This window comes from Paramormyrops kingsleyae, chromosome 12, assembly GCF_048594095.1.
Source record: "Paramormyrops kingsleyae isolate MSU_618 chromosome 12, PKINGS_0.4, whole genome shotgun sequence".
Lineage (NCBI taxonomy): Eukaryota > Metazoa > Chordata > Actinopteri > Osteoglossiformes > Mormyridae > Paramormyrops > Paramormyrops kingsleyae.
Window position 1 is genome coordinate 12,819,706 of NC_132808.1, and position 12,921 is coordinate 12,832,626.

A 12,921-nucleotide genomic window follows, 5' to 3' on the forward strand; every position below is an offset into this window, starting at 1 on the left:
GCATCACAATTTATGTACTTTGAAGGTATTTATGCATTTTGAAGGTATTGTCTTGCTAGTCAAAAAACCATCCTCAAGGCAGCTCTGGCACAGTCTCAGAACTGGTGCACACTGTTCACGGTCAGACGCTCAAGAACTATGTGCTGTACTGATGTATCGCGTGAGTAACTCTAAATGTGGCCGCATACTTCAAACGACATCTGGACGCACGTGACAGGGAGTGTGGTGGTTCTGTGTCACACACAATACTAGAGGGCGTACAATGTTTTCAATGCAGTGGGACCACAGAGAGTGCAAATAAATTATTCTTTGCAGTTTCTACCCATGAACTGCAGGTTGGCTGCAACATCTTTAAAATGTTGATGTCACATCATAAATGTGGATAACTTTGCAGTTCAGCAAATCTTCCTTCAAAGGCATCCATGATTGCAAAGCCTTTTGTATTCTGGAATATTACATGGCACCAGTGACATGAGAACATGTTTTGTGGAGCTAATTGTGTACAGTGGGCAGGATCGGAACAAACAAAACAAAAAAAAAGTTTGCTTTGGGTGCCCTACACAGGCAGTGCGGCGCAACGGTGCTCGCTGCTCATATGACCTCATATCGCTAAAACGAAGCCAATTTCGTCAATGTTAGATAAAGTATGTAGGCATCTTGAAGTATGACCAACAATTACTGCTAGTTGTCAGAATGGCAGCTTTTGGCACCTGCTGCAAGCTTGTATCACGGTGATGGTCAGCGACCGCAGTAGTAACAGCACAGTCACCATTGCTAAACATGTGGCTCTATTTCTGCTGTTGGTACGGTTCTGGCTCGCTGGTGGAATGAGCCTTAAGGCCGTACTCACACTTGGCCCGGTTGAATGTTCCCCATTTCCCTGCTGGTCTGCGCTCACTTTGCGCTTAACCCTCCAGGCCCAAGCAGGCTTTTGTCATCACTCTGTGCCTTTTTGTGTTGAAGAAAACATAGGTAGAAATTTGCTACAGCACAATGGACTTCATGATTCATGTCTTTATTTTGTGGCTTATTTGGAGTAGTTTAGGGTGCGATACCACACGGCCCTCTTAAAAATTTACAAAGTATGCAAAACAGGGATTTTCATTTAATCATTCTGCATGTATAAGAAGATATCCTGTATTTTACCAAATATTTTGTGTGTTGCATCTAGTTTTTCCTGGGTATTTTCATCACCCCAAATTTCCTGCAAACACTGCACCTCTGCCAGAGACCAAAGTGATCCTTTTACTGCCATGTTTGTTAAATATTTGTCACTACCCCATCAGAACAGCCTACCCGATCCATTCCTTTAGGGTTCAGTTCATGTATAATGTACATGTGTGCATGTGTGTGCCTGTCGCATCACTGACATTGTGTCTGTTAGGCACGGTTAGAGATCATGCTAGATGCATACCGTTCCCATGACCTGATTTTGGGGGTCAAACGTGCTTGGGCACAGTGCAGATCACCTAGTGTTATACACTGACCTGGTGTTACCCTGCCTTCCCTAGGAAAACCCAAAGCATGAGGATACTTGGAATCCTACTATTAAGGAGTACATTTATATAGATAAGTGGTCTGTTTAAGGCAGCGGCCCTTAATTCTTCCCTGAGGGCCAAATTCCATCAGTATCACAAAGCCATTACAGTGCAGATTGGGGGGGGGGGGTCGGTTGCATGTTCTGGATTCAATTGTATTTCGGTCTGGATACCGACCGGAGTCCACTAGTTAGTGACCACGGGTTTTAGAGGTATTAATGTCATTTGAAAAATACAAAAGGACACATAATTTCTTGCACAGTACAGTTTTACCTGCCCAGGGACAGAGTCCCGTGCGCCTACACCCTAAGCCTACCACACACCATGTTTCACCTACACCCTAACCCTACCGCACACCATGTTTCACCTACACCCTAACCCTACCGCACACCGTTTCACGCTATCTCAGCTCTTCCGTGTTTGGGCTCCTACGAACATTCAAGTCCCATCTGACAGCTTAAACCTGGTTTCTGCAAACACGGAGACACAACACTCTGTCTGACGCAGAAAGAAGGATATCTCTTCATTAAAATACAATCACAGCAATAACAGGATCTACATACTACACAGATCTATAAAAAGTGATGCTTAGACGTGAACAGTTGCTTTCGCTGTTATAGACATTCTCCCATAACTATCAGCTAATCGGTTTGTGTGTCAAACGTACCGGTCAGTGGTAAGTGTACGTTCAGCCTCGCTGGGCCTCCTGCCTCGCGCTCAAACAATAACCTTCTCAAACACTTCAGATGCACGGGGCCTAATCAGACAGCTGTTAGCTGGCTGCATGTGGCTCGTCTCGCAATAAATGCGCACAAATGAAGCATTTAAATCAGACCCTTTCATTGATATGCCAAAAAACCTACCAGTGAAAATGTCACAGATTATACTGGCAACAATGTTGCGATGGTTTGTACTTTTTCTACGCCTTCATTCACCTATCGTGTGTTAGTAAAGACATCACAGAGCCCACAGGTAGCCTTTGCAAATGATGTATGGGTCAGATGTCCTGTCCTATGGTACTGATTGCATGTTTTACGTAAGGCAACATATGTACATATATAAATGTATGTTGGGAAAAAATCAGTGTTAACCTTTAAAAGTTTTTTTTTAATATATATTTTCAACATTAAACTTATAAAATTAATAAATATGCTACAACAAATAAATATATAGATGTGATGCTTAGAAGGTGTAGAAATATTAAAAAGTGTAGTTCCTATACCCTCACAGTGGAAGTCTGGCTGAGCTCATATATATCTATGTTGTGTTTAAACTGTCCGCATCTCTTCAGTAGCGAAGGTAGGAGCCACACGGACTTCCTGCTTTTCAGTGTCTGCAGCATTATTGTGAGGGATATATATATTTATAATATATATATATATATATATATATACACATATAAAGAGAGAGGGATTTCTTTTCTGATAGAAGCATCTCCTATGTGCAAAAATAAACCAGATTGAAGTAATAAATATAGAGGTCGAGGAGCCGCCCGGCCAGCAAGTGAGGGTGGAAGGTGTTATGATTCTCCGTTGACCATCATCTCGTCCCCGTGCTCGGCGAGAATCTTCCAATTCTGCCGGTTCTTCCTGCAGCCCTCGAGCAGCGGCGAGCAGTACTCGGACATCCCTGCCAGGGTCTGAGGTGGGGGGGGGGGTGTTTTACACTCATGAGCACGACAATGAAGAGCATGCGAGCGCTTAGCAGACAGCTGCGGTTGGAGGAGAGGAACCTTGGTCCATCAAAGGCTGCAGTTCCTACTTCTGTTATATTTATATATTAACCACCTCATCTCTCAAAGTCTGGCACCAACCACCAAAGCAAATTCCTTGTATGTGTGAACGTACTTGGCAATAAACTCGATTCTGATTCTGAGTGGAATTTCAGCAACTAGCAGCAATAAGGTATCGCCACACATCTAGTAAGACTAGCTTCTTTCCATACGATGATGTCATCAAAGAAATTAGGGAGCACAGAACCTGCACATCTGGTCCTCTGTGATGGACCACGGTTCCTCAAACCTGATCTAGATGGAACAATGCATTTGCAGGTTCTTAGCAATATCCATTAGATCTACATAATATAGCATGACCCTGAACTGACTGGACCAATTCATCATTAGTACATCCAGACAGGGTTTATAAAGTCAGTCCAATCAATAAACATCTTGTTTTATTTTAGTAACTATCTCATGCACAAACACATGTACACCAGACGTTGGCTGTTATTCATCTAATGGTGCTTTTTCACTGCATCGGGTACCGTATTTTTGGCGGATGTATTTTGTCTTTCAAGGCAGGTTATGGCTATGCAATAAACACATTTGCAAGTTCCGCCCCAAAGTACTGAGGGAGTACATCAGCTGGTTTGGAACTTTTCATACTGGTAGTTTTGGTACTGGTACCTGACCTGAAATCAATGGAAAAAGAAAGCCAGTGCAGTGGACGGTCACTCACCTCATACAGCTGTGTGCAGATGGCGTCGATGAAGGACACCTGCATGGCTGGGATCTGGTCCTGCTTCTCCCGGTTCATCAGGTCCTGGGAAAGGCGAGATGACAAGGGGGCAGGCAGGGATGGGGGGAGGAGATGGGGGTCAGTGCATGCGGGGACATCAGTACATTACGACAGAGGGTGGGTGGGGAGTGAGTGGCGCTTTGAAGTCAGGCACATTAGTGAGTCACTGACGTTTTGTTTTGAGAAAGGCATCATGGACATAGAGAGGCCCCCCGACCACGGCCGGCCTCGCTCTCCAGGGGAGCGTGGGTAAATAGCTCAAACCGGCACCCAAAATACATCAGAGTGCTGGAAATAGACCCTCGCCGGCTTACGATGGGCTCGATGTTGAGCTCTCGCCTCTCTTTGTCTCCCTGCTCGAAGAATTCCGTGGCGACAAGCTCGGCGATCTGCAGAAAGACAGCAGAGAAGTAGCAAAAGGAGGGAGAATGGAGGCAGAGTTACTCCCCTTAACCCAAGAACGGGGACTACCGGCACAATGTAAGACGGAAACGTCAGGAGACTCGCTTGTGGCTCATTCTCCAAAGAGTTATCCTCATCTGCAGACTGGTGGAGCCATCTCAAACTCACTATAAAAAGGTCCTAGCTGAAGATACTACTGGACTCCAGGACTATTATTACAGGAACCCAAGACCTTCCAAGTGATTCTTTCAAACCAGTAAAGGTTCCCAGAAGCAGCACTGTGGCTTGGACTGTGGTTAACGTCTACATGGTCCTAACCCGATCGTGACCATGGTATGTGCTTGCAAGTCTTTCTCTGGGAAGGATAGCCAACAGGATCATGGCACACGAGGTTGGTGACAGGGGCAGAGATGGGTTTAACCAAAGCAACAGGAAGGTATGGGTTTAACCAAAGCAACAAAAGCCTGCCATTTTGGCCTTCCCATAGGAACAAACACTCTCACATCAATCATCCGAACCACATAACAGGCCTTCTTCTGTTATTACAGTAAATCCCTCTGTATACAGCTCAGTGTAGCGGGAAGAACATTAGCATGACGGAGGCATCCAGCCCAGCCCGATTCAGCATGGCCCTCTACCGGCCTTAAAACAGCAAAGTGGCTCAGCCTGGCATGAGCTTCAGCAGCTGAGAGCAGGCCCACCTGGACTGGCCACTTGCCATTCAGGAAGAGCGAATCATACCGCATGACGAAGACGTTCATATGCTAAAGCCAACAATAAAGGCTCGGCATTTGGTTCCCATGAGAACCCAAGCGAACGGCGGATGGGATGTGACAGGGAGCATGGCCGCGGCCGACCAATCAGAGCTCTGCCGCCAGCCAAGCCAAACAGTGCTTCTGGGAAATAAAAAGCTACTTTACTTGGGTGCCACAGATGATGGATGTAACACCCAACTCTCAAGGGTACAAACAATAAGCTTAAATCAAGGGAAGAAGTTGGAGGATGGGCCAGTAGGTTCAGCTGCTGGAGCACAAGGAGCGTTCAAATTAGACATCAGAAGCCAGACTTTAACAAGAACCCTTTTTAATATCTAATAGGAAATTGTAGAAAGAGGAAAAGAGAGATAAATAAACAGACAAATGAATGAGTAGTTATTGACCCAAAAAGTTAATTTACAAACTTAACAACAGCAATATTTCAATATTGGTATAAAACAACCTCTTTTCAAAATTTAAAATTTTCCTCTCAAAGAAAACTTCTGGTGCAAATTATCAGCAAATAATAATAATAAAAATAAAATAAAATATGCAATTCAGGAAAATAAGGTTTTATGCTAAATCAAGTTCAAGTCCAGTTCAGAGTCTCAAAAAAAATAATATTCTTTTGATTGTGAGTGAATGAATGTGTATGTGTGTGTGTGTGGAGCTGCTGAAGAGCTGTTGTGGTGACACAAGCTGGGCCTACCACACTGGAGAGTGCAACAGGGTCTGTCCAGTTAATTCAGGCAAAAATCACTCCTTCAAAGGGGTCCGAGTGGGAAGGCTCGCCATCAAACGTCACAGTCCAGAGGCAGGACATCAGCCCAATCAAAAAACCTGACCGATCTCCGTATGAGTGAATACATGCCGAAAAATGGCCGTGGCAAATGCATCCACAAAATTTAAAGATGTAAGCAGCGTTACATGAAGCCTACAAAATCCGTCCAAACTCGCAACCGAATCGTCAACTTATGGAAATGCTGTAAATATTTCCGTACTTTTATTAATGTTCGTCGTTATTAAGCTCCAGTTTTTTTCCAACGCCAAGGTCTCGCTCTCGTCTCAAAACTTTTTTCCCGCTAGCACGCCCAAACTTCCTCCCAGCAGCAGGTGGGCTGGACTACTTAGCGTGCACATTTTTCTGATTGGTTGAGCCTCATGTAACTCTGCTTTCCAATAAATTTCCAAATGGACTCTTTGGCAAAATAAAAGCAAAACAGCACATGAATTGATTTTTTTTTCCTTTCAAAAACTTCCTATTTGTAATATTTTTTTTTTTAATATTACTATTTTTAACTATTTAAATACTAACCGTTTTAACACTTTCTTTCATGTGATCCACTATCATGTGGGTTACACCCTCCCCTCTTGACTATATGCCCGTCCCTGGGCATCTGCACAGTATCAACTAAATTATTACTAAATTACTTACACTGTTCCCATGTCCCTACCATGACTATGATCTACATCCTCCAATCCATGAAGGGAATTAACAAAAGCCTCACTAAGGCCTTGAAAGAGGGCATTCACCACCATTAACATAGGACTACCTAGCCTTGAATACTGAAGTCTCTCAGGCTTTTCATGCTGTCTAAGAGAGCGACGAAGAGTGATTTCTGTATCTTGGGGTCTATCACTCTGATCCTGTACTCTTTTAGGCTGTTCAGTGACCACTTGATCTTCAGATACTTTGTTGGTCTGAACATCTACACCTAACAATAGACGTGTCTCATCCACACTAGGCGACTGTTCTTCACGCAGTTGCATATCTGTATCAACAGGGACATTATCTGGTAAATCACATTCAAGCAATGGGACTGGATCCGGAAAACTGTCAACATCAGGTTGATTATCATTATCAGGTTGGTTGTCACATTCAGGTGGGGTGTCATGTTCAAGTAGAGCGTCACATTCAGGTGGGGTGTCCGTATCAGGCATATTCTGCATTAATAGCTCTCCTCCATCTCCTACTGCCTGAGGGTCAGAAGGAACGGGAGCAGTTGACACATCTATCTTGTCTAGAGCATTTTTCGACCTATGGATATCATGGACTGTGATGAATACATCAGATGGTGTCCGTACAGGAGGGGGTATCCAAATAGGATTCTCCGAATCTGAATTATCTTCCTCTTCACCCTCACTGAAGGGGCACCGTCTTGTCCTTGGTTTCCTGACTGAAAGGTGTTTGACCGGCCCAGTTGTCGTAGTTGCTGAGAGGAATCCACAAGGAAGAAGCAGGTCACGGTGTAGGGTTCGCACAGGCCCATCCTTGGCCTCGGGCTTAACAGTATAAACAGGCATGTCACCGACTCGTCTAAGAACAACATAGACATCATCCTCCCACTTATTTGCCAACTTGTGCCTTCCTCTCAGCTTAACATTGCGGACAAGAACTCTGTCACCTTCTTCTATGGTTGAGTCCACAACTCGTTTATCAAACCGAATCTTATTGCGATCAGCATTCTTTTTCGCATTAGCAGTGGCGATTTTGTAACTCTCTTCCAAACGATGTTTTAAGTCACTAACATACTGAGAGTGGGACTGCGTGTTGGTATCAACCGGAAGCCCAAAAGCTAAATCAACCGGGAGTCTTGGTTGCCTGCCAAACATCAATTCATAAGGGGAGAACCCGGTCACATCATTTTTTGTGCAATTGTAAGCATGCACAAGAGGCTTCACAAAATCTTTCCAGTGGAGTTTATCAGGCTGACTTAGTGTTCCAAGCATTTGGAGAAGAGTTCGATTAAATCTTTCAACCGGATTCCCTCTAGGATGGTAAGGGGTTGTACGCACCTTTTTTATGCCAGTGATGTCACAGAGCTCCTTAATGGTCTTTGACTCAAAGTCAGGGCCTTGATCACTGTGAAGTCTCTCTGGGAACCCATAGTGTACTATGAAGTGTTCCCAAAGGCATTTGGCTACAGTACGTGCTCGCTGGTTGGGAGTCGGCAGGGCCACTGCATACTTCGTAAAGTGGTCAGTAATGACCAATACGTCCTTTGTGTTGGAGCGATCTGGCTCTAAGGATAAGAAATCCATGCACACAAGTTCGAGTGGCCTGCAAGTCTTGATGTTCATCAGTGGAGCAGCCCTTTCAGGCGGAGTCTTACGACGAACGCAACGCTCACAGGTTTTGATCAGTCTTTCTATTGTTGCGAACAATTTTGGCCAATAAAACCTTGACCTTATTAAATCCACCGTTCGCTCGACTCCCATGTGACCCATATCGTGGTGGAGGCTCTGAAACGCTATTGCTCTTAGCTTTTCAGGGAGCACAAGTTGAAATGTGACATTGGGTCCATTTTGCCGTCGTCGATAAAGTACTCCCTTCCGCAACTGTAGGCGGTTAAGCTCACGCAAGAGTAAAGGTAACTCTGGCAACTCTTCTCTGAGGCTGGACGATGGGGACTGACCAGTCTCTATTTGATCAATTACTGCATTGATTACAGGGTCAGATCTCTGTTGATCTCTTAGTTCCTCTTCAGAAAACGAAGGGATAAGGGGAAATCCACCTGCTTGTTCTTCCTGGAAACAGCCTGGAATGGCTGTGGACTGATGTGCAAGGGATTCAACTAGCGTCAACCCAGGGCTGAGGGTTTCAGCATTTGAGTCTTTGAGGATGTTGGTGAGGTGCCGGTCACATATGGCCTGAATCACATCCTGAGGAACAGTGTGTGAGGCTTCAACATCGCTCAGGTGGTGAAGAGCAAATTGTCGAATCCTTTCACTTTCTTTCTTAGATGCATGATCATCTTCTGGTGGACCATGAGGCCGGCGAGATAGTGCGTCAGCATCCAAGTTACTCCTTCCAGCTCGGTACTGGAGTTGGAACGAATAAGTGGAAAGACTAGAAAGCCACCTATAACCGGTTGCATCAAGCTTTGCAGATGTAAGGAGGTAGGTCAACGGATTGCTGTCAGTCACTACTGTGAAGGCTGTGCCATACAAGTAGTCAGAGAATTTTTCAGTAACTGCCCATTTAAGGGCAAGGAACTCAAGCTTATGGGCAGGGTACTTCCTTTCGCTCTTTGAAAGACCTCTGCTGGCAAAAGCTATGGCTCTTGGTTGACTATCTTGAATTTGGTACAATGCAGCCCCCAACCCAACCGTACTGGCATCCGTATGCAGAATGTATGGGAGCTGGGGGTCTGCAAAACCCAACACAGGAGCTGAAGTCAGCTTTTCAATTATCGAGTCAAACGCTTCCTGACACTTGGATGTCCACCTCTGCCCAAAGAGCTCTTTCGGATTGTAGTACCCTGTCCTAGTAGCTTGTTTAGGCTTTTTATTTCCCTTTCTAAGAGGTGGATAACCAGAAGTAAGTTCATTAAGCGGCTTGATGATGTGGGAGTACCCCTGAATGAACCTTCTATAATATCCGGCAAAACCTAAAAAGGACCGGAGTTCTTTCAAGTTGGTAGGAATAGGCCAAGTCTTTAGGGCCTTAACTTTCTCTGGATCGGTTTCTACACCCCTTTCTGAGACTATGTGGCCAAGGTATCTCACACTGGTTTGGAAAAATGTACATTTTTCTGGTGCCAGCTTCAGTCCGTAGTCCCTCAATCGTTCCAAGACACGCTTCAACCGCACCTCATGTTCCTCCAAGGACGAGGAAAAGATAATCAGATCATCAATGAATACCAAAACCTCTCTTAGATTCATCTCGCCCACACACTTCTCCATGAGTCGCTGAAAGGTCGAGGGCGCATTTGTGATCCCCTGTGGCATCCTGTTAAATTCCCAAAAGCCTAGTGGACACACGAAAGCTGTCTTGGGTTTGTCAGATTCCTCCATCTCAATCTGGTAGTACCCTGATTTTAGATCTAGAACAGAAAACCATCTTGACCCTACGAGAGCAGAGAATGTCTCTTCAAGCCTTGGGAGGGCATATGCGTCTTTGATAGTTTGGAGGTTTAGCTTCCTAAAGTCTATGCATAGACGAACAGAACCATCCTTCTTCCTAACAACCACGATAGGAGAAGCAAAGGGGGACTCAGACTCCCTTATAATCCCGGAGTCAAGAAGCTCTTGTAAGTGCTTTCTCACAGCATCGACATCGCAAGGATGTATTGGACGTGCTCTGTACTTGAAGGGTGTCTCGTCACTAAGCCGAATATGATGTTTGACCTTGTTCGTGTGACCAAAATCTAGGTCATGATGGGAAAAGACCTCAGGCATGGAATTCAACATGTTTGTCACACGTTCTTTCCATTTGGTTGGTAGGGGAGAGTCTCCAAAATCAAAACTCAAGTTTGTAGGTTGAAGGGTTTCCATTTGCATCCCAGCAGAGAGTTGCTCTCTCATCAGGTGCTCTTTGTTTAGTACTCGCACTACAGCATTGACATCTGCTAATACTGTCTTGGGCGGAATAACAATATCATGTTCGGTCTCATTTTTCAACATAACCGATAAATGCCAAGGCCTTCGATTTGGCAAGCTGACTAAGCTAGCAGGGACCAGCAGACCATTTGGTAGGGTAGACACTAATGGCTGCTCAACAATGCCATACTTCCCAGAATGAGCATTTGGGACATTAACTAAGCCTGTCAAAACAACTGTCTGTCCTGCAGGGACCATCTCAGGCATTTTTCCAATCATTCTGGCCCACCCCAGGGTACGGCTGCTGGTGCTCCTTTGGCGTGTTTCAAGGATTTTAAGGACAGCTCTATAGCCATAGAAAGATGGCTGGAAGGTGGAAAAAGGCTGGAAATGAGTATAAAGGACGTCAAGAGTATTAGTGCCAATAAGCACCTGTTCATGTGTTGCTGAACGGAGGTGGGGAATAACCAGAGCCAAAGTGGGGATTTCGATTTTGGACCCTACAAAGTCTTTAGGGAAAGTAATAGAGAGCTTGATGTATCCTAAATAGGGAACCAACTGGCCATTAGCACCCTCCACATCAAGAAAGTCATTTAGTGGATGAATAGCCAGATGTGCAAGGTGCTGCTCATAAAAGGATTGGGGTACAGTTGTCACCTGCGACCCTGTATCTAAAAGGCAACTAGTGCCTTTTCCCTCAATTGTTACTTGTGCGGTGGTTTTAGCTCCCACGAGCCCCTGAGGAAGTCGAATCGATAACCTCTTTGGGTGGGCTCTCCTTAAGGCAGGTCTCTCAGATTTGGGACTAAACTTTTCAGATGTCACTCCCATACGTCCCACTATGGAAGCAGATATCAGTTTAAATGTTTCTCATCCCCACGAGCAACAGAGGCTTCCCAGGTAGCCTGTCTCTCTCTCAGCTGTTTTCTCTTAATTATCACAAGGGAAGGATTTGGCTCATTATCACAAGACGAGGCAATGTGCCCATCTTCTCCACACCGAAAACAATACCAAGGACGTGGTTTGCCGCTCGGCTTTGTCTCAGGATTCTGCCGAGTCACTATCCTGTTTTTAACTACATGGGCCTCAGCTTGGACACTGGAAGCGAGAGATTCTGCTCTTTGTTGCTTAGTGGGTCTTGGTTTGTGACTTGCCGCCCTTAGGCTGTTAAGATGAGCACTAAGGTCAGCCACTTGTTTCCTTAGATCCTCAAACTCAGTGCCATGATCCATCTCTGCTGCAGCTTGTGCTGTTTGTACGTGAGACATGACACGCTGTTTACCAGCATTATGGGTAGACTTGGTGTTGCTCAAATGCTGTTTCATTCGACTCATTTTCGAAGCCTGTTTGTCCTCCTCTGTCCTTAGCAACAATAATAGCTCAGCGAAGGATGGGGGACTTTTCTTCCTTTGCTCTAGCTGGAGATCAACTATCAAAGCATTCTCCCAGCAACCCCGGCAGAACTGTTTTAAGAGACGCGGGTCAAACTCATATGGGGATACACCACCACGCCTCATCGCTGTGCTCAGTGCAACATGCAATCTTTGTAGAAAAACAGATGGCTTCTCCCCTTCATTCTGAAATGTGCTCATGAACCTGGCATATAGTTCATCGCCCTCTTCAACCATTCCATAGGCAGAATCAAGCAGTTTGAGATAGGCGGAAGGGCTAGCATGTGGGCCCAAATGCTTAGTCATTTCAGCCGCAGGAGGAAGAAGACTGTCAAGTATACGATGCGTGCAGTGCAAATCAGAAACAGAAGGATCTTTCATGAGAACCTCCACGCTAGTGCGCCATGTGTCATAGTCTGCTTCATTATTGGGCCGTGGAGTTTTCCCTGAGAAAGCTCTAAGCCTACCTGGGGTGGTAAAATGGGGCAAACTCTCACTACTGCGCACAACATGTTCCACCACAACTCGCTGAACGTTTGGTGGATTTAAATTAATTGTGGGCTGGGTTGTGCCACTAGGCATAACTGGAGGAGTGGTAGATGGGGTGAGATCGATCAGGTTTTTATTGGGAATCGAGGGGCTAGAGGGCTGAACTGCATCATTCGAAGATTCAAAAGCGGTGGGGACAGAAGGTTCCCCAGAGTGCAGGTGCAAAGGAGATGAAACATTCCCCTGGTCCAAGGACAATGTTGGGGAAAGTGGGCTCTGATCTGCAGGGGAATCTTGACTTGCCACAGGAGAAACAAGGTTGGCCAGTTCTTCTTTTAGCACTTGCTCCAAAGAATTCCCACCCAATTTTGCAATTTCACGTAGTTGTTCAACATAAGTTTTGGTAATCCTGCTTCGGGCCTCAAATGTGTAAACACTACCCAAGCTTTTTATTTCATACATGATGCCAGTTTGAGTGGAGCTATAAAGCTTAAGGGGCAATAAGGGC

The 12,921-nt window shown here is 45.3% G+C and overlaps 1 protein-coding gene across 4 annotated transcripts in view; it reads right to left on the bottom strand.

Moving 5' to 3' along the window:
* Window positions 1-999: 999 nt before the first annotated feature.
* pde5ab (phosphodiesterase 5A, cGMP-specific, b) overlaps window positions 1,000-12,921 on the bottom strand; it is a 60,305-nt gene continuing 48,383 nt past the window's right edge. For all 4 annotated transcript variants that reach the window (XM_072718754.1, XM_072718753.1, XM_072718756.1 and 1 more), the window contains exons 19-21: window positions 4,369-4,443; window positions 3,995-4,078; window positions 1,000-3,177 (exon numbers count right to left, since the gene is read on the bottom strand). In XM_072718754.1, coding sequence (XP_072574855.1) covers window positions 3,058-3,177; window positions 3,995-4,078; window positions 4,369-4,443 — 279 coding nt within the window. In that variant the 3' untranslated portion in view covers window positions 1,000-3,057. The remainder of the gene's footprint in view (window positions 3,178-3,994; window positions 4,079-4,368; window positions 4,444-12,921) is intronic.